At 40.6% G+C, this 26,726-nt stretch overlaps 1 protein-coding gene across 3 annotated transcripts in view; it reads right to left on the bottom strand.

Moving 5' to 3' along the window:
* USP6NL (USP6 N-terminal like) overlaps nt 1-26,726 on the bottom strand; it is a 229,874-nt gene that overhangs the window by 153,941 nt on the left and 49,207 nt on the right. The window contains exons 1-2 of one of the 3 annotated variants that reach the window (XM_019460815.2): nt 24,245-24,358; nt 6,507-6,593 (exon numbers count right to left, since the gene is read on the bottom strand). In XM_019460815.2, coding sequence (XP_019316360.2) covers nt 6,507-6,510 — 4 coding nt within the window. In that variant the 5' untranslated portion in view covers nt 6,511-6,593; nt 24,245-24,358. Of the gene's footprint in view, nt 1-6,506; nt 6,594-23,989; nt 24,094-24,244; nt 24,359-26,726 lie in introns of those variants that run through there. The other 2 variants (XM_019460817.2, XM_019460816.2) reach the window with 2 other exon arrangements.

Here is a 26,726-nt window from a genome sequence, read left to right as displayed (position 1 = left end):
CCTATAACTTCTGACTCCCCCAAAACTTAACTACTAATAATGTACTCTTGAATAGAAGCCTTACAGATAAAGAGTCGATTAACACATATTTCATGTCATGTGCGACATACGTATGCTGTGTTCCTACGATAAAGTAACCAGAGAAACGAAGTATTAAAAAATCATAAGGAAACTACATTTAGAGTACTGCACTGTACTCTTTTTAAGTATAGTTGACACACAATGTTACATTAGTTTCAAGTGTACAATACAGGGATCCGACAACCCTAGAGCTCTATACGTTGTGCTGTACTCACAAGTGTACCTACCATCTGTCACCACACAGTACTGTACTGTATTTACCAAAAAAATCCATGTATTCAAGTGGGCTCACCATGCAAACCCACATTGTTCGAGGATCAACTTGTATTCATTTTAAGAACGGTTAACATTTAAAACTTTACTTCCAAAATCCAAACTTATCAAACATAAATGAGTCTTAGTATAACAAATAGACACTCGTTATACTTTACAAAAGGATTTCTTTCACGATTCCATTAAATGCAGATAACCCACTATTCAAAATACAATTCAACTTAAATTTTCTTTTCTTTAACCTCTACCCAGCTTCTCAGGTACATAGCTATTCCATAAAACAGGATATATATGTATCTAGATAATTATCCTAGACAGAAACTTTAGCCAATACTTAGGGAAAGCCTTCTATTATCTGTTGCATGATTTTTCTATTCAATAAGACTTGGAAGAATCCTCATGCCAAGACTGAGGGACTCAGTAATCTACTCACTTATTTATAACATTACCTGTTCCAACAAATGTTAAAACAAAGTGTTTTCACTTCAGCATGAACTCTTATGTCTACTGCTCCAGAGGAATAAAGATATATGCTCTATTAGAAAGCCATAAATATATACTACATCTCAAATTACTCACTGACATTACTTTTTCCTCAGTTAAATGAGAAATGTTTCAGATCCAGAAGTGATCTCAAAAACCCCACTCCTTTATTTAGGTCAAAGGGCAGGATCAAACACTCCAACATAACACAATCACTCCTGGATTGCCAAGTCAGAAGAGAATTAACACAGAAATCCTCTCTTAAAAAACAAACAAACAAAACATATAATTAGTTATAGAGCAAAAGTTTTCTGAAGAAAGTTAAATAAAATATGTAAGACTAAAATTTTAATAACAGAGTAGATAAGCTTTATTTTTTCAAGTTAAAACATGGGCAAATAAAATTAAGTAGTACCCTAAATAATCACTTCTGGGATTTGATGTTTTTTGGCTTATTTTTTTTAACACATTCCTCCAAAATCATCATCTTTAGAAATTTTCAGCAATGCTTTTTACAAGAACTACTCCTATTGTTACAATCTCCTTTAAAGCTCTAAGAGGTTCATTTCAAACTACAGCTACAGTTTAAATATAATGACTTTCATATAAATATTTCATCTTTGGCACCATCTGATAAGACAGAATTTTGGGGAAAAAAATCTTGATAAATGTTTAACATTGCAAAATATGCAAATACAGAAAAACAAAAACAATTTCAGTACTGAAAATCAAAAGGCTTTTTGTGGATTGTGATAAAGTTAACAATCCACAATGTAATGCACATCGCAGAAGCATCACATTTTCCACAAGGTACATATCTAACCTCAGAATTCGACAGAATATATAAAGATCTAGACTAAAAGCTGAAAAACACCTCAAACATGTAACAAATTCTCTAGGCTCTGGAGCTGGGAACCCCCAACGAGTGTGCCAGGCTGTGCGGCGAAAGCGGTCCATCAGCAGCTGGGCACGAAGAACAGCCTGGTGAGAGCCAGTCACCTCCAAGCCCCCAACAGTTCACCCCACATGCTGTACAACTCCTACCACGTCCCGCGTGGTCCATGACATGGCAAGGGTTAGCAAATGCTTCACAGATAAATCCGCCCAGATGTAACAAGTACCAACCTTCCTCTTAATCGCTAGAGCCATACTGAAAAAAACTTTAGTCACCCATCATTCTCACCCAAACCCAGGTTTGGAAATTCTATCTAGACTTTAATGACACATCTTCCTATTTTGTAACCTATACCATGATTCTCCACTATTTTTTCAAAAACAGGAACTCTGATATACTCAGTTCCCACCTTTTTGAAAACTTACAACCCCCGGCAACCGCATCATAACACTGACATTGTAACACTCTCTAACCTATGGTTACAGTGGTCTGCTCAAAAACGGCATCCATCAGGAGAGAAGATCACCAAACTGGCAAGCATAAGAAACGTAATTCACAGTCTATTTCAAAGGAAGCCTAGTATGAGCTTAAAACTAAGAAAAAAGCCAGAAAAAGGCAAATACTGCCTGTAACTGATTCTTTTCAATTACATCTAACAAAAATGTCTATTTGTCAGAGTAATTTTTCCAGAATGAAATCTTCAGTTGCTCCCCTAACTGAACTTCTTTTTTTTTTAATGTTTACTTGTTTATATTTGAGAGAGAGCGTGCGTGGGGCAGAGAGGCAGGGAGAGAGGGAGACAGAGGATCCCAAGCAGACTCTGCACTGAGACCAAAGAGCCGACGTGGCAGTTCGAACTCACGAACTGCAAGATCATGCCCTGAGCCGAAGTCAGACAAGACACCCGGGCGCCCCTCCCCTAACTGCCCTTCTTTAACAGCTCCTCAAGCCCTACAGGATGAAGTCCAAACTTCCCGGAGCGTCTGGGACCCAGACCCCGTTAGCGTCTCCGCCAGCTTTCCCTCTCTCTCGGTCTCCATTCCCCATCTCCATGCTCCCAAATGCTCAACTACGTGGCAACACCTATGTGTACTCACACCTCCATGCCTTTCTCACACTGCTCCACTGCCTTGGAATGCTCTGTCCTATGCCACACTCCCCCCCACCCACACGTACACACTACCCCCCCGCCCCACCCTCAATCTTCCTTCATGTAGGATCGGCTTAAATTTCACCTAAAAGTAGTAACTCCCAGAACAGCTACTCCATACTAAAACAAGTTACTTAGGAACACCCCATCCACACACTGTTTATCAAACACCTATTAGGAGCCAGGAAAAGTGCTCAGCACGTAGTAAAAACTTTTGCCCTCAAGGATCTTACAGTGTACATGGTGTAAGAGTGAAGAGCTGAGTGGCAGGAACTAGAATGAGGCAAGCAGACCACTACAGGGAAGCAGCATATTGGGGCCACCTAGCAAGGAAAGCAAAGAGAGGAACACTAGGAACCAGGGAACTAAGCAGAAACTGGTTTTCTTTTCTTCAATGTGAAACAGTCAGTTTGGACTTTATGGTAATACCAGTGGCATGTTCGTTCTTTGTGGCTGCTTGTCTTCACAACAAACAGAGAAATTACAGATAAAATACAAAAACAAATCACTAAAATGACATACCTATGCCCCAAAACATATTAAACATCTCCAGATTAAAAATCTAACAGGGGGGCACCGGGGTGGCTCAGTTGGTTAAGCCGGCGACTCCTGCCTTCCACTCAGGTCATGATCTCACGGTTTGCGAGATCCAGCCCCTGGGCTTTGCGCCGAGAGCACACGGCCTGCTTGGGACTCTCTCTCTCCCTCTCTCTCTCTCTCTGTCTGAAAATAAACAAACATTAAAAATAAAACAAAATCTAACAGGAACACAAAGTATGAGCCAAACTAAAACCAGGAGGTCTGCTGGGCTGTGGGCCCCAAAGCAGGAAAAGGCAGCAGGAAGTAAATCCCAGGGGGGAACTGTATATAAGAGTTCACGTGAAGCAGGGTCAGTAGCCAGGCTCCTCGCTTAAAACCAGGGACGGGGGAGGGGGGACACTCCTCCTTGATGATAAAATGGGACTGAAAAAGGCCTTTGCTAACTTGCTGAAGCTACAGCTTAGGAAGCTGCTGACCTAATGCCAGCTGACTCCGTGACAGAATCTGTGATATCACCAACATCACCATGCGGCTGGTGCTCTGATCCACTAACACAAGACCTGATTCTGATCTGGGAACTCCAAAGGCACGCAGAGACAACTGCAAATCTGCTACACCAGCAGGAAAATCACAAAAGGAGACAGCCATAGGAGAAAGAGAAAGAATTTTTATCAGAGTGCGCCTGCAAAACTACAGAATATGATGAAACACCAACAACAGCAACAACTACAATATAAATTCACTGGAGACAAAATTAAAAAATAATCAAGTGATCTGAGAAACACTTCAAAACAAGCACATGAAAGTTCCACGAAGAAATAAAAGAATAATAAATCAAATCTTTAAAATAAAAACAAGCAGAAATAAGAAAAGAATTAAAGGGCATAAAAAACAACCGATTTGGGGCACGTGGGTGGCTCAGTCGATTAAGTGTCCAACCTGGGCTCAGGTCATGATCTCGCAGTTCATAGTTTGAGCCCCATGTCGGGCTCTGTGTTCACAGCTCGGAGCCCGGAGCCTGCTTCGGATTCTGTGTCTCCCTCTCTCTTTGCCCCTGCCCCGCCTCAAAAATAAATAAATATTTTTAATAAATAAACATTTTTATAAAGTGTAATTTATAATTAAAAAAAAGAACCAATTAAAAACATTAGAAATGAAATATAGCCACTGTAATTCACAAATAAAAAGTTGTATGTCTTTCAGATAATTTATTAGTTGCCTAAAGGTACCCCCACCCTCTCTGCCTTTGTCCCCAGAGGGCTCTGAATTTTTAGAGGCAGCAGGTATACAAGACCCTGTTAGACACTGCGATTCAAAAATGAAAGACCTTAAAAAAGAGGTTAGAGAGGGAGGGAGCCAAAACATAAGAGACTCTTAAAAACTGAGAACAAACTGAGGGTGGATGGGGGGTGGGAGGGAGAGGAAAGTGGGTGATGGGCATTGAGGAGGGCACCTGTTGGGATGAGCACTGGGTGTCGTATGGAAACCAATTTGACAATAAATTTCATATTTAAAAAAAGAAAAAAAAAATGAAAGACCCTGGGTACCTGTCCTCAAAGAACTCTGTAATGGGGACGCTAACAGAACACTAAGATTACAAAGTAGAACAGAATGTAAATTGCCCAAAATGTAAGCATTTTTAAGTTAAAATGCTGGACATTTCTTAGTTTTCATAAAGTCATATGGTCATCTTTACTAGAGTTGGCACTTTACATTAGATAAATGTTCTCACAAAATTTCATCTGAATGGAGCCGAAATAATAAAAGCTGCTTCTTCTTGAATCTGTATTTGAACTCGTGTAGCAACTATGCTGGTTTACTCAAAGGACACCACTGAAAAAGTGCCCCACTGAAAACCCTCGAAAATCAAAGCGTACTTCTTGCGATATTATTCTTAGTAGAAAGCACTCAAAGATTTCACAGCAACAACAGCCTTGTTTTCATTTAACGACTGCTTAATTATTGCAATCAATGGTAAGAAAAACTATCCAGGGTGACTGGGTGGCTCAGTCAGTTAAGTATCTGACTGGATTGCGGCTCAAGTCATGATCTCAAGGTTCATGGATTCGAGCCCTGTGGAGGCTGCTTAAGATTCTCTCTCTCTCTCTCTCTCTCTCTCTCTCTCTCTGCTCCTCCCCTGCTCACGCACACACGCATGCTCTCTCTCTCTCAAAATAAATAAACTTAAAAAAAATCTTTTAAAAAAGTAAATTAAATTTAAAAACACTCTATCCATATTAAGATAATCAATATGAATTACATGTGAAAATGTTTAAACTCTCTAACATTATACTCCAGCAGGAAATGCTCACTCTATTCCAAAGTTCCCATAATCAAAAAATCTGTACTTTTTAAAAAATACATCAAAATTGTTATATGATCACAGTCAAGGCAAAACTCGTAATTCTTTCCTCACTCCCTAAAATAAACAGTTAATACAAAGTCGTAAAACCCAGCTCTCCTAGTCACAGCCGGAAGCAGACTGGAATGGCAGAAAATACTATGTACAGAACCACTACGGGAGAAAATAAAACCTGTATCAAATTTGGAAAGTCTACAGGATAGATGTGGTTTTCATTCCATCAAAGACATTAATAGATTTTTTTTTTTTTTTGCTTATATACTCACCCATGTTACCCAATGATCAAACCTCATACAATTAAACTTCTGCTAATTACAATCAATTTAAATTTTCCCTCTTAATATTTCTTTCTTTTCCCCCCACCCACTTCTCCTCTGGCAACCACTAGACTATCCTCTATATTTGAGTGTTTCCCTCTTCATATTTTTCACAAGTCACTTCCCAATGAGTAGTCAACAGAAAATTTTAGATAACAGAATTAAATCAGCCAAGAAACTAATGACACAGATTTCCTCACCATATCTAACTTTTCAGAATAAACCAAGCATCAAAAAGTATCTCCTTGTTTAAATACAGATAGGTACACAGTACTGGGCTGACCAGAGTATCCAGTCTCTGATGAAGTAACATAATTCCAGTTTGTCCAATAATAAACTTTTTCTATTTTTTCAGTACACTGCAAATGCTGCCCAGGCCTCTGAAATGAAACACAGGGCACTTACTCATGACTGGAAATATCTCTGTAGGCTGTCCCAATCAGATAGTAAACCAAAATCTGCTGTCCAAGGTTTCTCAGAAGAATACATGTCCTAGTAAGAAAACAGAGAGAAAGAAATCATCTTTTTAAAGGTCAGCATTTAAAATTTTTTTTTAATTTTTTTTTAACGTTTATTTATTTTTGAGAGACAGAGACAGAGTGCGAGTGGGGAAGGGGCAGAGAGAGGGAGACACAGAATCTGAATCAGGCTCCAGGCTCTGAGCTGTCAGCACAGGGCCCGACGCGGGGCTCGAACTCACAAACCGTGAGATCATGACCTGAGCCGAAGTCGGACACTTAACCGACTGAGCCACCCAGGCGCCCCTAAAATAAAATTTTCTAAAAAGAAATGAAAATAATTTGGTTTCAACAATTTTCTATTTCCAAAAGAACCTTCTGAATATAAAACCTTCATCTAAAAATATAAAAAATTACCAATCTTTAAAACATCATGATTCCACTTGTATTTTCCTTTGTCTATAAAAAGTTACCCCCAAAGCAAATAGTACATACAAAGTAATTATCACACAGAAACTTATTATCACACAGAAACAGGTGTCCTTGGTTTTCACTTACTAAAAACTTATTCCCTCCCCCTTTCCCAAATAAATAAGTCCTAGAAAGAAAGTACTCCATCTAGGATAAAGACAGCATATCGCATCTGCTAAATTGATTTTTGATTACACATAAATAATTTATACACTATCAAATGAAGACCACTAAAGGTATTGCTATAGACTTTCTCTAATAATGGGCATCTTCCTCATTATAAAATATGGTTTCATTGTTTAAAAAAATTGGAAACAACAGCAAAATAGAAAGAAAAATTCTCTTACCACAAAATGCCACTACACCTACCCAATTAAGTGGGGCACGTTCCTTTCAAGGGATTTTTTTTGTAAGTATTTCTTCAAAATACACTTTATAAGGGTGCCTGGGCGGCTCAGTCGGTTAAGCATCCAACTTCGGCTCCGGTCATGATCTCGTGTTTCATGGGTTCGAGCCCCATGTCTGTGTTGACAGCTCAGAGCCTGGAACCTGCTTTGAATTCTGTGTCTCCTTCTCTCTGCCCCTCCCCTGCTCACATCTGTCTCTCAGTCTCACAAAAATAAATACACATTTAAAAAAATTAAAATATACTTTATAAATACTACATACAAAATTTTGTATTTGGTTCTTTTCACTTCAGTATAACATAAAGCATCACCCTGCATTAGTATAAATACAAACTAAATCTGCCTTACTTGATTAATATATTAAAGAAAATGAGGCATAAAGTAAGACTAATACTATATTTCAACATAATTACGGATGCACAGTGCCTCCCCAAATCTAACACATAAAATCCCATAGGTAGATTAAGGTTTGATATAACATTTACACTGTGCTTCCTCATTTACAGCTTTGTTCATAAACTGATAAACTACTTTTTGCAATCACAGAAAGTGACGGTTACTTTATTTTCTAAATCAATTAAGAACATAGCATAGTACTAAGGACCACTGACTCTGCAACAGATTAAAGTTAGGGTAACATTTTTTGAAGAAATAATGTTGGTCTCATTTATATACTTTACTCATGTCATGTAAAATACATGAGAAATACAAATTTACAAAATGAAAATCTGTATGCACAGCATGATTTGTAGACTGTAATTAGCAATGGCATATAATCATAGTACTGCCACGTAATCACCTGACCCCCATCCCACAGGCTTTCTTCTTTATCTATACAGTAAATGCTATGATTTTCATTTCCAGATAACCCAATTATCCCAAGGGAAATGAGAAGTTGTATGAAAAATCTAAAATAACACATAATCTACATGTTAGTTTCAGAATATGTGACAAGAAGTTTCTCACTATAAATATAAAGTTTTTTGATGGTGTTTCACTCAGGCTATTAGATCTGTTTTCCCTCCCAGGGAACTAGGAGGTCAAACATGCTGAGCCCTGGAGCATGGTGAATGACGACACAGGAAGGCAATCCCATGTTACAGATACACAGGGTAGATTAAACATTCACAGATGATCTAGGAGTTTACTCATAGTTCACTTACGCTGGTAGAGTCTAGTCTCTTTGGTCAGGGACTTTTCTCTTTGTTGCTGTTTATAACAAAGTTTTTGATCTTAAATTTAAAATTCCTAAATGGTGGGGCACCTGGGTGGCTCAGTCGGTTGAGCATCTGAACTTCTGCCTAGGTCATGATCTCGCAATTCGTGAGTTCAAGCCCCGCTTCAGGCTCTGTGCTGATAGCTCGGAGCCTGGAGCGTGCTACGGATTCTGGGTCTCCCTCTCTCTCTGCCCCTCCCCTGCTCACGCTCTCTGTCTCTCAAAAATAAATAAATGTTCTAAAAAAAAGTTTTAATTCCTAAATGGCAACATGAAAGCATTTTATACTAAGTAGCACCTCCTACCCATAATTGTAAAATGCTGAACAAATACTTATTCAAGAACTGAACTTCCTAACATATCAAGTTTTCTTATTGCTAAAAATAGTAACCTCAAAAATACCAGGATAATAAAACTTATCAACAGTGGATTTATGACCTTACCATCTAAGGTGAAAAATATACTTGACAAATATGAAACAATGCATGAATTGGAATTACTGTAAAATGTCACGGAGTAGTTCTTAGAAAAACATACTTGGAAATTACTCGTAACTGAACTCACTGGTTCAAACTCTTTAGCATAATCGCAACTTTGAAATGTAGACCCTCCTGTCTACTTTCAAAGTAGGTCGCATGCAAATTCTTTTAAGCAGCAACGCAGTTCAGAAGCATGTAAGATAAAATGGGCACAGGGGAGCCCATGTGGCTCAGCTGGTTAAGTGTCTGACTCTTGATTTCAGCTCATAATCTCAGGTCATAATCTCAAGGTTAGTGAGGTCGAGCCCCACATCAGGCTCTGTCCTGACAGCATAGAGCTTGCTAGGGATTCTCCCTCCCAATCTCTCTCTTTGCCCCTACCCTGCTCACACTCGTGCTTTCTCTCTCAAAATAAATAATGTGCACACTCTCTTTCTCCTCCTCTAAATGCTATCCCCTCCCAATGGACACAGAAAAAAAGAGAAGAAAAAAATCTAACTTTGTTTTTCACACCATCCAAGAGGGAAAAAAAATAATTTGTTTTAAATCCACAGTTTCACATAGTAGGTATACTGGGGTATTTCTGTAAAATCTGGCCTTTAAAGTCATTTTCTAGTAACATGAGCTATGCTATTTATCCTCCACATGGGAATGTGTACTCACACTAACCTAATATAGATTCTTTCAAGTGACACCTCCAACTTTTTGTGACAAAACTTGATCTGCACGAATGGTAAGCAGGGCTACGGATAACCCATCTTGACAGGGAACTCAGGGGAAACGCAGGGCACGTGGGTGGCTTAAGTGTCCAACTCTTGATTTCAGCTCAGGTCATGATCTTATAGTTCACGAGATCAAGCCCTGCATCAGGCTCCACGCTGACAGCGCACAGCCTACTTGGGATTCTCTCTCTCCCGCTCTCTCTGCCCCTCCCCCACATGTGCACACAAAGTACATAAACATTTAAAATAAATAAATAATAATGTTTTTTTTTAAAGTAAAACAAACTCCACCATATCCTCTTTTTTACTGCAGGCACTAGGCAGCCTAAAATAATTTCTGATGCTTTTAGACAGTTTAAACCTCTAGAAGTACTGGAAAGGATTTCTGGGTTTTATAACACCCGATAATATATTTTAGAACAAGCTCAGCAGGCCCAATTTTAATGATTTTAAAACTTAAATTTAACAGAATTATAAACCACAACATATGGTATCACATTCTATTGTTTCTTATAATATTCTTTCAGGAGATCAAATTAACAGTAATTCACTTCACTGTATATGATCTTCTATGGAAAGAAGTACATGAGAATGCCAATCTCCACTACCAGCCGATGGGATCTCCATTCTTTTACTCTTAGCACAAATTACAATTTCAGAAAATTAAATTTAATCTTGAGAACATTATGGTAAGTGAAATAAGCAAGTCATATATAAGACAAACACCCTATGATTCCACTTACATGAATGAAGTACGTAGAGAAGTCAAATTCAGGGACAGAAAGTAGAATGGTGGGTACCAGAAGCTGGGGGGCGGGGCGGGGGAGGACAGGAAGTTAATGTTTAATGGGGACAGAGTTTCAGTTTGGGAGGATGAAAAAAGTTCTGGAGATGAATGGTGATGGTCCTACGTTAATGTAAATGTAGTTAATGCCACTGAACTGGACACTTAAAAAAGGTTAAAATGGTGGTCTTATGTGTATTTAACCACAATACAAAAATACAAGTAACAAAAAAAGAATCCAATGTACCTACGGCTCCAAAAGAGCAAGCAAATCGTAAAGTAACAGAAATTTATTACAAGGTGTCTTAAGTGTTTTTATTAATAAATATCCAAAACCAACCACACGTTTCTAAAATATTTGGCTTTGAAGGAAAAAGAAGTGTATACCTGAGAAATAGCTAGGACTCATTATTTATATATTTTTAAATCCCTCCAATTAAATAACACAGGCCCTGTTAAAGCCAGAAGCAAAACACATACTTTCAGCACTGAATGTCAAAGTCCTTTCCTGTCCCTCCACCACCACAGTTCCCTATGATCTCTCAAGTTCATTTTGTTTTTTCTGTCCATCTGCAAAATATTTCTCTCTAAATAAATATATATACCTTTTCATTCAAGTGCTCTTGTATTGGTAAAACACTCACACCAAGCAGCTGAAGACCATGTGTTAAGACTTTAAAAACTTTAGTTACAGCTCCATTTTTATCTTTTAGCATCCTTCAATGTTTTGTAGAGTAAGAACGATGGCAAAGAAAGTATTTAATTAATTCTTCCTCATAATTTCTAACTTCGTGGTCAGTTTCCGAAGAACATCCACTACTTCACTGTGAACTTTCCAATTTTTACCGTTCAAGATAAGTATCTCTCCAACTAAAAATACAGCTGTCAGGTAATTCCGTTTCTGAGATTCTTGTGCCCAAAGAGCTTGCGAACCCTCTTGCTACATGACATCAAAAATACTTGATAAAATACAATAATTACCCTATTAAATGCACAGCAAAGCTCATAAGCAACTAAGAGAAATCCTCAGAGACCGAAAAAACGCACAGGAGCACAAAGAGAGGGTGATAAGTAAGCACTGATGCCAGCAACGGGCCTTCCAGGCAATTGCCAATCTCCCATAACCACGCTGCACCGTCCAATACTGCAGCCACCAGCCCGTAGCTATTTAAATTTAAATTAATTAAAACCATGTAAAATTTAAAATTCCATTGCTTTGTCATACCTCATACATTTTAAATGTGGCTAGTGGCTGCTGTATTAGCAGAGGTGTGTGACATTTCCATGATCCCCGAAAATTCTACCAGACAATGCTGAAGGGCTTTCAGTGCTGACAGTCATGCTTGGGACAAAACTAGAGCTTTACACGATACAACATGGAAAGTCAGACTACAGATAAGTACAGAGAGCCTGGCACCTGAAACACTACATCTTCAACAAAAATAATTAACTAAGTAAGGGGGGGAAAAAAATCTACCCCAAAGGAAGATTGAAGGAAAATTCTCTCCTGAGTCTAGGTTTATTTGTGTTTGGGGAGGGGGAGGGGAGTATTCACTGGAAATCTGTAACCAAAACCAACCTTCACCCAGGTTTCAAGTTCAAATCCATACACTTGTATATTATAAAAATCTCAAACCTAGAAATTAAGTTGCCCTGGTTTGACATTGTCCTCAATTGCAAATTCCCTCTGGGAGAAAGCACTCTTAAGCCAAGTCTCATAAGCATTTCCACAAAGTTACAGGAAAAATTAGCTCAAAATTTAAAACTATGCATAAGCAAGATTCGACAGAAATAAGCAGACTCATCACAAATACATCAAAAAGGAAAGGACAATAATGTTTTGAAAAACAACAGGAAATGAAAAATATGAGCAAAAAAGAAGGCAACAAATTTGGAAAAGAATCAAGTGAAAAACAGGATAACTAAAATTAAAGCTCAACAGACAAGTTCAGCAAAGTGGATGTTGCTAAAGAGAGAATTAATGAACCAGATGACAGATCTGAAATCATCCAGGATGCAACAAAGACAGATTAAAAAATATAAAGGAAGATTAAGAGATATGAAAAGTAGATTAAAACATCTATTTTACATATATATATCTAATTGGGAGTTTTCGAAAGAGAACATCAAGAATGAGGGAGAGACAATCTGCAAAAAGACAATAGCCAAGAATTTTCCTGAACTGATGAAAGACACTAAAGTACAGACTCAGGTTCAGCAAATTCCACAAAGTATAAATAAAATGGAAACTGACACCTAGAGATATCATCGTGAAACTGTGAAACATCAATGACAGAGAGTTCTTAAAAGCAACCAGAAACCAAAGGCAGATTGCTCACAGAAGGAACAATTAGACTTGACATCTGACTTACCAACTGCAACAATGGGAGCCAGAAGACACTAGAATAATGTCTTCAAAGCTAAAATAAAGAAACTGTTAACTATAATTATATACTCAACACAGTTAAAACTAACTTTTCAAGAAAAATGACAAAATAATGAAAATTTCAGACACAAACGGCGAGAATATAAACAGATCCTCATTAAAGATGCTTCCAAAACTGTAGTTCACAAATATGGAAAATGATGCCAAAGAGAATATCTGAAATACAGGAAAGAATGGTGAGATAAAAGTTGTAAACATGAGTAAACACAAACAAATATTAGAGGTATGATTTCTAAATCACGAGTTACAAAAAAGAGAGAGAGAGAGAAAGTACTGAACAACAGCATGTAATCTAGAAGGGACGTAATAAGAAAGGAAATATTCCAAGTTTCTTATGCTGTTATTCAAGAGGAAGATATGGCAGATACTATCTTTTGTTCACATGCCTTCCTTCACTCACTGCTCTCACTGTGACTTCCCTAGGGGTGGGACATACTCCCCACCTCATGGATGTGGGGGCCTGATCACATGACATGTTGGACTCTGGACACAACCGACACTATCCCATTTGTAAGTGGAGGGTTTAAGAGCCCTGAGCTTGGCGTGTCTCTTGTACCCCAACAGCTGCTGGTCCCAGAATGAGTAGACACCCAGCACATAACTGCACCCAACCCAAGGCTTATAGACAAGCCCAGCCAAACCCAGCAGAGACTGCCAAACCTATGAGCTAGACATAAATGTCTGTCCTTTCACAGCCCTGAAATGTTGCAGTGGTTTGTTACACAGCATAATTACTGCAAAAGATGACTAATGCAGAGAGCAAGGACATTAACTTTAAATGCAAATGAAATGTGTGAGTTTTAGTTTTACTAAAAAGCTTTACTCACTAAATTCGTGAGTACACACACACACACACACACACACACACACAATGATACTATTAACATAAAGTTCCAAAATATGTAAAATTCACAATAAGTTGTTCAGGGACATATACATATGCAATGTAACTATACAGAAAAGCAAGAGAATGCTAGAGCCTAAAGTTGAACCTGACAGTTCCCCCGGACAAGTAATGGACAGAGGAGGAGGAACAATGAGATGTGATCCAAGAGGATACCGATAATGTTCTATTGCTTAAGTTGAGGGAGGGGACACTATAGACACCATTATATTAGACCCTATGTAACACACATTACACAGAGCTTTTTGTAGAATAAGTTTTATAATACTTTAATATGAAAGAGCAAAATTTTTCCCAAGCCATTCAGAAGTGAAATGATGATAAATGAGAATAACAGAATATGTGTACCCATCCGTATGAAGGAGTTAAATGCATTTAGAATGTTTAAACTATAATTAAGAGGCAGAAATATTTGTAGTGACTCATTCATTCTTTAAAAGTAAAAGACAAAGTCAAGTGATAGGCAGTTCCACTACAAATTGCAAGAGAGCTCTCACGTGCAAAGACTGAGGATTAGACATTATCCACATGTGTAAGAGCAGCAGGCCTACTCAGAGCTGTATCATTGGTGCTACCTGATCTCAGACGTCTGATCACTAAAGCTTCTGATCTCACCCTCAGAGTTGCACAAGCCAAGTTCATTTTCTAGGAGAAATTCCTAGAGCCTGTTTTACAACATTGCTATGTGTTGAACTACCAGCCCAAGAAAGAGCTTAAGAAAATTTCCTTTGTTGAAGCTTGATTCATGACAGCAAAAAAATTTATAAACAACTCAAATGTCCAACAAGAATTATCAGAAATGATGCCTCAAACAATTTATTTCCCAAAGGATTATAAAGCAATATTTAAATGATTAATGTTGGGTTTTTAAATTTAAAACAAACAGATAATATACAAATTGACTATCCATTCAATAAATATTTACTGAGCAGCTATTATGAGCCAGGGAGTGTTCTAGGCCCTGCAGACACAGCCAAGAACAAAACAAAGATCCTGGCCCCGTGGAACTTACATTAGAGGATTTCTAGTATCTTTCTTTCTTAATTCAGATTCATAGTTCATTGGTTCAAAGACATATGCTGGGCACACATATACGTACTGGGTAATGTCTTCTCATTCCAGATAAACAACTTCAGTTAATATTAGAGTCACTATTCATTGACACAGGAAGTCTCACCACTATACTTTCCTAACTCTTGGGCTTTCTATAAAGAATGCTCTTTCTGCAATTTATACCCCCTGAAATACAATGCTAAATTTGAACAACTTTCAATATTTTCCCAGCTCAAGAGAAGTGAAGCAAATCTTCCGTCAGCGCTAGAGTGAAAGGTCTATTTCTCCTACCCACTATTCACTACATCAACACAGCACTTCCTGCTAATAAGGTCAGAGAATGAGATGGGCAAAATGTGAAATCATTGGATTTCCTCGGTTTGTTTACATGTGTATGTTAATGAAGCATCAGATAAGAATGAGGTCTAATTTCCCCTTCTACAGGTAGAATCTGAGCTAGGTTTCCAGAAGGACTTATCGAATTCCAGCAGCTTTACGCTGGTGAACATGCTAACTTTTATGTATTTAGAAAAACAAATGTCCTTTCCCAAGCTTCTTTACCTACAGCTATAGAGGCAGGGCCTTTCAAAAGCAGCTTATATGGAAACCAATTTGACATTAAACTTCATATATTGAAAAAAAAAAAAAAAAGAATAAATAAACATTTAAAACATTTAAAAAAAAAAATCGGCTTATAATTTGTTCAGGTTATATTTGCCTAACGCACTTGATACATACTATCAGAGAAGCGCACCTAATGCGAGCTCTGCAGATCAAAGCTAAAACGAAGGATACAAGACATCTGACTTTAAGAGGCCTGGCATCATTTTAAAAGTCAGCTAAAAACTCCAGATTCTAAAGACAAGAATCCATCCATGCCTTCAGTAAATACTTATCCAGCTAGACAATATGCAAAAACTTCTCAAGGGGCTTGGTATAAAAAATCAAGACAAACCTGGTCCCAGCCATCCTGCCACTAACCAAACAAATTCAGGACAAAAGTACTATCAGCTCATGCAAAGGCCCTGCAGTGAATGAAAATGAGTAAACGTACTGGCCATAAGATGCAAATATATCAAGTTGAAGAGAGGAAAATTCATGTAGTCAATAAGATTGGAATTCAGCAAATTGATGGTAGGTTGTGGGCCCTGAAGGAAGATCACTCAACATACAAGGAGTCCTAGATGCAAGAGGCACAGCTGAGACTCACGTTCTTTACCTGTAAAATGAGAGTTAAACTTTTCAACGCACCTACCACTCAAGACTGTCAAGTGATTATGCCAGAAAAAATGCTTCGGTAATCTAAATATCTTCTATACTCCAGCACTGATTCAGTTTTGGTTGTTGTTGTTGTTCAGTTTTGGTTGTTGTTGTTGTTGTTGTTGTTGTTGTTGTTGTTGTTTTCAGGTCTCATTTTTAAATAAGTTGAAATGATTTTTAAGTTCTCTTTCTAGCACTGTTAGATTTAGGACCTAAAAACTAATCTTAAGTCAATGAGTAAGAGAATTCTAACTTCCCAAGCATTATTAGTAGGATCAATCAATAAATTATTGCAGAAAACCAGGTATGAGCTGAAACAAACTGGTCTAAAATGCTGGTTACAAAAAGGGGGTGTGGGAGGGGGCCAGATTCAAATGACACTTAGAAGAAAGTTAAAATGACTATCAGTAGTGAAGTAATCAAAAGAGCAACCCTGAAAGTTTAAGGGAAGAACCTGGAGCATTCTTCTGGCAACCCCTGGTGACGGCAAATTACCAGCTTTGTAGGAAAAAGATTTTGTAATAGAAAAATATTTCCCAAGCAAGTCTGGTGAATGAGCTTTAGAATTCAAACTCATGATAAGCATCGATGAGAAACAAAATGTGATATAAATTGAGGGATGGAGCTCAATATTTCCAAAAAGCAAGTTCTAAAAAGAAATTTCAGAAATTTCTCTTCAGCAATTAATGCAGATAGTCTGCTAATGGTAACTATACTTAGCACCAATTTGAATACACGTTCAAATACAACTTACATTTCCAATAAAACTAGACCACAGATTACACACCAAGCCTCTTGTTTTAAATACAATCAAAAAGCTAGACAAATATATGTATTTCTTTAATTCTTAAAAATATCAGAGGATATAAATTGGTACAACCACACTGACAAAATTGGTAGTAACTAGTAGGGCAAAATATGTATCTGCCTATATTACTCAATAGTTCCGTGCCCAGGGGTATTTCCAAAAGAAAGGACTGCATAAACCCAACAAAGTACACGCACAAAAATGTCCACAGCAGCTTTATTACAATAGCCCCAAACTGGAAATAATTCACATGTGTATTAAAAGAATGGATAAATAAATTGTGATAGGCTTGTGTATGAGGCTGCTACTATGGCACACTATATTTTCCAATAATGGCGACCACAACATTTCTGGTCTCACATGCTCTTCTAGAATCTGATCTCTCCCATTGCTTCTCGGCCTTTTGGCTAAGATCAAGGGCAGAATTCTTCTCTCTCCCCATCAAGAGGCAGAGTCTGTTCCCCCGCTCTTCAAACCTAGGCAGGCTCATAACTGCCTCAAAGAATACAATGCAGTGGAAGTAAAACTGCATTAAGTTTCCAAGCCAAGTCATAAGAGGACATACAGCATGTGTCTGGCTCACAGGATCTCCACCGCTCTCCCCACTGCATGTGTGTGGAGGACGCTAGCACTTGGAACACTGCCACAAGGCTGTGAGCACACTCAGGCCACATTTAAGTGCTGGTCCGCAAACGGCAGACGCGTGGGCAAAACTTCCAACACTATTAGGCCCAGCCTTCAAGCAGCCCTTCTTGACACCAAATGCAGCTGTAACAAGCAATGCTCAAATTACAGTTTTGTACGGAAATCAAGGTCACTGTTTAAGTCACTGAGTTTTGAGGCAATTTTTTAGGTGCCCCAGTAACTAGAACAAGTACAGGGCAATGAAAAAGAAACACTACCGCTACACGCAACAACATAGCTGAATCTCGTTGACAGACTACAGTATTGAATGAAACAAGCCAGATCAGACACAGAGGAATGTACACTGTATGATACTATTTCGACAAAAACAAAAAACAAGCAATGCAAAACTAGGGGCACCTGGGTGGCTCAAGTCGGTTGAGTGCAGGACTCTTGATTTCACCTCAGGTCATGATCTCACGGGAGATGGGATCGAGCCCCATGTCAGGCTCTGTGCTGACAGCACGGAATCTGCTTGGGATTCGTTCTCTTCCTCTTCCTCTGCCCCTCCCCATCCCCCCCACCCCCCACCCCCGCTTGGTCACTCCCTCTCTCTCTCAAAATAAATGAGTTTTTTTAACGTAAAACTAGTCTATGGTGCTAGAAAACTGAGTAATTGTTACCCAAGGCAAGGAAGATAGGTAGCATGGATTGGGAAGGAGTGTGACACGGGCTTTCTGGGGTGGCGAAAGTGTTCTATATATTGATCTGAGTATGATTATACATTTACAAAAACTCCTCAGGATATACATTTAAGATTAGTGCACATTACTATATGTATATTATACCTTAATTTAAAAAGTAGGGAAGGATGGTGATCAAAGAACTAACAAGGAATCAGGAGGACAGGGCAGAGCATGCGTGGCACATTGGGGTTTCTTCCCTCCTGGAAATATTTGCCTAATCAAGAGATGCCTGAGAGGCTAAACTGCATGGAGGCGGCCTTGGAGACTCAGAAGCCAAAGTGTCAGAGTACAAGATCCTCCAAGGGAGCCATCCCCTACTTTGGAATAAGACCGCATAAGGCTGAATCCCAGAAGGTATAACACAGAAGTAAACTAAACCGATCCTTGCATAGATTCAAAAAAACTTAATTTGAATAAAGTTAAGACCAAGTGCCTGGCAAAAGCAACAGAAAAAGCCTTACCTAAATCGGTAACTACTTCTAGACCTATTTTTTCAAATAGAATGAACAGTATACAATCAAAGACAGGCAGGAACATTAGGAGATAAGACCCCTCGAGAAATAAAAGACTACAGAAAAAATCTGCACCACCAGGGGATAGTTGCCATGCTCACCCTGTTCAAAGAGGTATGTACAGAGCTTGAAATTTTTGATAGGGAATTAGAAACTATGAAAGTGACATGACCACTTAAAAGGAACCAAACTGAAATTCTAGAATGCAAAATACAATTAACCAAAATTAAGAACCCAGAGAATAACATTTAAGAGCATACTAGACAGTGGGGCGCCTGGATGGTTCAGTTAAGAGTCCAACTCTTGACTTCGCTTCAGGTCATCATCTCACGGGTCACGAGACTGAGCCCTAACACCGGGCTCTGCGCTGAAGGTGCAGAGCCTGCTTGGAATTCTCTCTCTCTGCCCCACCTTCCTCCTAAGGGCGTGCAGCCTCGCACTCTCTCTCTCAAAATAAATCAACTTAGAAAAAAGAGCATATTAGATGAAGACTAACTTAGTAAACTGGAAGACAGAACACACACACACACACACAAATATCCAGCACAGAAAAGAAATAAAAGAATGGAAAATACAGAAGGCAAGTGAAATGCACAGAGGATTTGGTGAGTCTAACACTGTGGAACTGAAGTCGCAGAAAGATCAAGAAGCAGAATGGGGAAGAAGCAATATTGGAAGAGATGATGGCTGAGAGCTATCCAAAACTGATGAAAGACATCGGAAGGTATACTCCCCAAGCAAGAAAGGGAGGATTCTTTGAAATCCAAAAAGAAAATCTCAAAAATAGCCTGAGAAAGAAACCAATTACCAAGACAGAAGCAATAAACTATGACTGACTTCTCAATAGAAACAAAGCCAAAGAGGGGCACCTGGGTGGCTCAGTCAGCTAAGCGTGTGACTTCGGCTAGGTCATGATCTCAGAGTCCATGAGTTTGAGCCCCGCGTCGGGCTCTGTGCTGACAGCTCAGAGCCTGGAGCCTGGTTTGGATTCTGTGTCTCCCTCTCTCTCTGCTCCTCCCCAGCTCGCACAGTAGAAATATATCTTTGGGGTTTAAAATATATATGCGTTTTAAAACATGGTGACAACGAAATGGGTTTAAAAAAGAAGAAAGAAAAAATTAACTTAAATGTTTTTAAAGGCCTTTCACAATCTCAGGAAAAAGAGTGGAAGTCTCAATATTATACTTTGGTAAGTTGAGAAAACATTATCAGAATTTCGTAGGCCAACACTAAAGGAACAGCAAAAGAACACATGATCCCACGCTAATAAAAAAGGAGTAAATGGAATAATTATTTTTACAAAGAGAATCCAAAACAAAGGTAGAATGAGGGGAAAAAATATGGAAAACAAGGAATTCAAGTAGATTTTTTTAATTTTTAAATATTTATGTCAATGTAAAGTTATTAAGTGCCAATTCATTTTTGTAATAGTCATCAGCAAAATACACAAAAATATCTGGCACACATACCTAACTTTTATAAATTTTGACCAATCTTTTCTACTGCGACTGACTTTTTGAAATCTTATTTCACTTTCTCTTTTCTCACCACAGATATGCTACCAAGCATTAAAATGTCCAAAAACCAAATAAGAAGAAACAAGAACAAAAAAGCTCAGAGAGCTAACTAGCTTATAAATACTGCATTAGTTCCATAATAAAATATTAATTTGCCATTACTGATCTATGTAAAGTTATTGAAATTAATATATTAAGAAACTCAAAAACAATATTTTTTCACTTCTTTCATGAAAAACATTACTCTAATATTTTTAATTCATTGCTAATTTAGTGAAAGGAAAATTCCAGCATAAAATTATAACTTTTTCTACACTGACATTAATGTCGGCAAGACACAGGTGCAACATGTACCTCTGTCAGAGGATAATCAAATATCTATTTCGAGCCAAAAACACTTAAGCAAACGAGATATGAAACTCCAGAGTCAACTCCTGACCTTCCTATAGGCAAATGAAACTACCCGCCCCTTAATAAATATTTTTTGATTTTACGGTAGATTGCTACTACCATTTTGTGAGAGGTAGGTATCTTAAGGTAGCCTAAGCTCTCGCAAAGAAACAATGCTACCAAAATTATATCAAAATACTATATTCGTATCGTATAGCCTCTCTCTGTAAAGAAATCAAAGAATCTTTTTATTTCATTCCCGCCTTTCAGATTTAAAAACTGAGAGTGAACAGCGCCAGAATTAAAAAACGAGACCCCAAAGCGTACAGAGAGGCATGTCCAGGTCTACTGCGTTAGAGTCAACGACACGGACTCCCTTTCCACGAGGGCTGAGGAGCAAGACCAAGCCCTTCGTTCAGGGGGCTCGAACGCGGTGCCAAGAGCCTTCTCCACACACCAAACGCGGCAGCCGACGGGCCGTGTGGGGAGCTAACTCCTACCCAAGCGTTCTTCTCTAACCTTCACAGCAGTCTCTTCAGGCGCCCTGGCCGTGCGCATGCTCTGGTCTTATCCTCACAGCGTCCCACCCGCTCACCTCCCCTCTGCACCTGCTATCTCCTCCTATTCCTTCAGGTCTAGGAGTCCCTGGCTCAGGGAAGCTTGCCCAACCACCCCCAAGTCAGGTTAGGCTCCTTGCTCCTGGGTTTTATAGCTCCCAGTACTTCAAAGAACCTATCTCCCTGTCATCGTTGAAAACAAGGTAGCTAACCTGAGGCACGGAAGGCACTGGAGAAACACTTGCTGGATGAACAAACAAATCTGAATTTACGATTCTCCCCAGTTTTGCAAAGAAAACAGCCCTCAAAAATTAAGTTATTTGCATGAAATGATATAGCCTGGAAATGGCATAGATCGGTTGAGAATCCAAGTGTCTGCAATTCTAATTCCCAAGCTGTGACCCCCAGGTACTATAATGAAATGTGCCAGAAGACAGATTTCTTTCAAATTGGTAGTACTTTTGTTGACTTCCACTGTAAAAAGTGAGATACTTTTTAATGGGGGGTGGAGGGGAGAGAGACTCTAAATACCAGCGAATCCCACCTAAATGCCAATATGCCTTTCAAAAATCACCCTGAAGGGACAAACTGAAACTTTCCGGGAATAAACGGTCAGAACACTGTTGATAACAATGTCATTGCACTAAAGCAAAACAAGCACGGTTAAAGTGCAATTGCAAACATAAACCAGAATGCAATCACCTGTCTCTTTCTCTCGAACTGAAGCACCAATTCCCCAAGTTTTAGTATTGTGGCTAAGTCTTCTGCCAGCTTCCAACTGCCTTAACTAACATGCCTAGTGCACGTTAACCGAAGTTAACTGTGTTTTCAATCTGCCACTAGCTTTCATTTACTGGCCTCCTTCTCAGTCACGTTCACCGGCTGCAAAACGTAACAGGAACTTGAGATAGATGTGCACGTGGCGGCCACGGCGGACCGGTACAACCTCTGCCAGGCACTGGAGGCCCACATTGAATCCGCCATGCCAGGAAGTTGTCTTCGTTCCCCACAACTCCAAGGATGGCCAGCCAGTTGACAGATGGTGGCAAAGCTGACACTTCCACTTACTGGCTTGTATAACCAGTGGCAGTTGTCCTCACTAGGAGGTATTTCACGTCGAAGCACTGTCATAACTGGAAATGGGCTACCCTCATCAGAAACAAGTGCACCGGGGAGTCTGACCGCTAGCTAAAAACAGTAAGTAGGCACAAACACCAAGACTCGGGCCCAAATTCTTCATGTTTGGCAAACGATGCTTCTTCAAATGCCTTTGAGACAACTCACTAATTCTTTAATCAGCAAAGGAATCTGTTAACTCGGGATACCTGTTTTCCTTTAAAAATTAATTTATACTTCTATTAGCATAATTTTTTTCTGTTATATTTTGACCTATGTACGTTTGACATATGTCAATTGCGTGGGTAGAATCCCACACAGGATCTACATCCACTCTAAGTAAAAACCTAAACTATGTTTACAAACTTTATTATCAGAAACAGCAAACTCATAAATATTTTTTCTTAATTTGAGGGTCTGATAGAGAAATACAAGTAAATACACCACTGTTCATGTGATGCTGGCGAACTGAATTCTTATTAAAATGACTTTACAAAAGGAAAAAGTACCCTGACTTCCCTCCATTAGAACTTCCCAGAGATTCAACACATAGAGGGAGTTGGCCACGGTGATCTCTAAAGTTCTGTCCAACTTTTCGGAGCTACAAAATGTTCAGTGTGTATCCCAGAGACTTGATTCCATTTATAAATGGATTAGTATAGGATTAAAGTCACTTTCTTCCAGCAAGCAAAATATTTAAGATCGTGTCCCCACTCTCTTTCCCCCCATTTGTGTCACATTATTTCCCGCGACTGGGTAGTGCCCCAATTCAAACATCCTCCCCAGTCCCATAAGGGACCCATTTAACTCCTATTAAAGTCTACTGACGAAAAAGCAACTGTGGATTAAAATGCGGGGAAAGGGGAGGAGGCGGGGAGAGTGCAATTCTCAATTTATAGAACTGTCTTCCAATTTACAGAAATGTGGATTCGCAGACTCCTCGCATTTCCTGGCATTAAAATACCTGCGAGCAACCATTCTCACGCATTAGATCTGCCGCACCGTCACTCGGCTGTTAGCTGCAAACTACTTTGCAAACTTTGCAAAGGCGCACAGATTTCCAGGCTCTCCGGTTCCCTCATTCACCCCATCCTCCGCTTGCGGAGCCGAAAGAAAGTTCCGCGGCACGAAGGCAGTAATTTAAAAGAACGAAGTTCGCCTCAGTCCTGCCCACTTGGGCTCCGCAGGACGCAAGTGAAACTTGCAGGGGAGACAGACACGTCTCCCGGGGACCGAAGCTTGCTCCGGGGGGGAGGGGGAGGCGGCGGGGCTCCCCTCCCCCAGGATCTGAGGACCCGGGTCCTTTCCACCGGGCCCCTTCACCCGCCACCAGGTCCCCTCGCGCGGCGTCCGCCGCAGACCCTCCCCGCACGCCCCCTGCATCCCAGCGCCGCCCCCCCCACCCGGCGCCCGCCAACCTGCCAATCACTCCCGCAGAGCCCCACGATCCAGGTTCCAGGGGGCACTCGGACGGCCCCGCACAGGTTCCCCGAGCCTGACCCCCCCAAGAGCTGAGGCGGGGAGCCGCAGCTCCGTCCACCTCCCCGGGGCCGGGAATGGCGGCGTCCGGCTCCCCGGGGCCAACCCGAGTCCCTGCCCGGAGGAAACCCCGGAGACCGGCACCGCCGCCGCCGGCCGGCCGCCTGCGGTGGGAGATGAAGAAATGAAGTTACCTCCGGACGGTCCCGTCGGCGGAGGCTGTGGCGGGGCGCAGAGCGGAGAGTCGGGGCAGCCGAGCAGGTCCCGGCGCGGCGGCGGCGGCTACCGCAGTGCCCTCCGCCCCATTGTTTCCCTTCCAAGAGGCTCCCGGCGAAGCCGAGCCCGGGAACCAGGAAGTTCCCCGGCGCGACACCTCCTGCCGCCGCTATGGAAACGGCCCCCGCCTCCCAGGGCGGCTCGCCCGGGACCCCGCCTCCGCGCCGCCGGCCCCGCCCGCCTCACGGGCCGCCGCCAACCGTCGCCGCTGCGGCCGCGGCCGCCGCCATCTTGGCGCGGCCGGGCGGCCCTTTCCCGGCGGCACGTGCGCGCCGCTCCCGCGTTCCCGCCGGCCGCGGGGGCGCGCTTCCAGGGCTGCGGGGTGCGGACGCAGCTCCCCGGGATCCCGGGCGGGAAGCGGCGCCTCTGACCCCGGGCCGGCAAGGGAGGGAGGACCCGCGCCGCACTGCAGACCCCGGACCTGGAGCGAGGCTTCGAGGCACGGCGCGGAAACGACCCACTTAAGCCGTCCAATTGGAAAGGTCAAGGGATGGGCGAGCTCAGGGCTGAAGTCAGTAGAGTAGTGGCCTAGAGCGCGTTCTCTGCTGCCACATTGCCGCGCGTTTCGTTTCGGGCCCATCTTACCAGCTGTCAGAGCTAGGGCACTCTAATTTTCTCTGTGCCTCAGTTTCTTCATCTGTAAAGTGACATAATCGTAGTACCTGCCTCGTAAGGTTATCACCTGGAACAAGCAAGTGCCTGGTAGTAAGTGCAAAATGATCGTTAAATAAAAAGGTATTGCTTCTAACAAAAATCACATTTCTGTCATTTTCCAGGAACTTTAGGTCTTCCAATCAGCACTGCTTTAAATAGGCTACTGTCTCAGATCCCATTGCTGCTTAAAACTTCCCAAATGTTCATCTTTTGTCCCATCTTTCTCTAGGTCAGCTTTCCTTTTTTATATCATGGAAACTGTCAAGAGTTTTAATCTCCAGAGTCTTCCATTAAGAGGTGCCATAAAAAGGTGAATGATGTAAACTTTCCAACACTGTAATTAGCTGACAGTTAAATGATTTATTCAATAGAAGCTAGAAGAGTTAGGGTGTGCAAATAACAAAGGCTTCCTGTCCTTGATTCCAGGAACTAGAATTACTAAAGCTGGCAACTCTGCACTATTGTTATTATCTCTTTTCCAGCTGGTGAAAACAGACACCAAAAAACTGGGTGCTGTGTGCAATATGGAAACAGAGGGATGGACAGAGAAGGTGGGGTCACAGACTCTGCTGAAGGATGCAGACTTTAATAACTATGCGTAAGACCGGGTCCTGGATAGTCTCCAAGGTTCCTTGTAGCTTACAAGTATTGTGATCTTATTCCTACACTCTTTAAGTTTATACTTCCCTTTGGCTATTCACTTAAACCAGGTTTGTGAAGACAGGTGTTTAATAAGCCTGATCCAAAACTGGCATAAATAGTTTGATATATGAATTGCGGTAAAAACAGGTCAAGAGTTGGCAGGATGCAGGAAACTTTTTCAGTACCCAAACACTTCTCCAAAAGTTCTGGAATGCTCTGATTAGCGATTACTCAAACTGAGATACCTGAATTTCTGAAAGGCAGGAGCCCCGCCGCTCATATAGCTTTGTAGCCCGTATTGGACCAGCAGTTTGCACATGGTAGGCCCTCAATAAATATTTATTGAATTAAATTGCCATGTTTATGGCTGAGTGCTCATCATTTAAGGAGACCTTGGGAACCACAGAGATACACAAGAGATGTTACTCAAGGGACATCACTGCAAATCAACAGGAACCCCACGTCACTAGTAAATGTGATTTTGGAATGAACAACCCTGGCCTCAGGCATATTTGGCAAAATAAAGTGGAAATTTCAGATAGGTTTTTCCACAACTTATATGGGTAAGTTTTTTTAACTTTATTTTGGACCTAATTATGAGCACCACTGATTGAATTTTATGCTTCAATAATAGCCCTCTGACTCTATAGTACAGTTCAAGTTCAGAAATCCCCACATTTTTCCCCAAGTCAGAGTGTCACCAGTGAGTTCTGTCACTTCAGTATAAAACTAGTATTTGTTCTTAGGTATAATTTCAGGGAATTGCTATAGTTTTTTGTATATTTAAGCATCTCGGAGGTATTGTTAAACGACAAACACAGATTTTTGTCTTTAGATCCCCTGTGTAGGGCTTCACACTGGGGTAGGCGTGCAGATTCACTTATCTGTGGCATGTGATAAACGTGGAATTTACATCAGTGATTATCAAGGAAATAAAGATAGAATCATTTTTCCTCTAAACCAGGGATGCGCAAACTTTTTCATACAGAGGAAACGTAGTAAACATGAGGGCAAAAGTAGACAATATACAACAGGATGAATGTGCCTGTGTTCCACTAAAAACTCACGGAAATAGGTGGATTTGACCCGCAAGGCCATATTTTG

Source organism: Panthera pardus, unplaced genomic scaffold (genome assembly GCF_024362965.1).
Source record: "Panthera pardus isolate Hobbes unplaced genomic scaffold, ASM2436296v1 HiC_scaffold_6, whole genome shotgun sequence".
In the NCBI taxonomy this organism is placed as follows: Eukaryota; Metazoa; Chordata; class Mammalia; order Carnivora; family Felidae; genus Panthera; species Panthera pardus.
The sequence above is the reverse complement of the archived record's forward strand: the minus strand, read 5'-3'. Positions and strand labels throughout refer to the sequence as shown.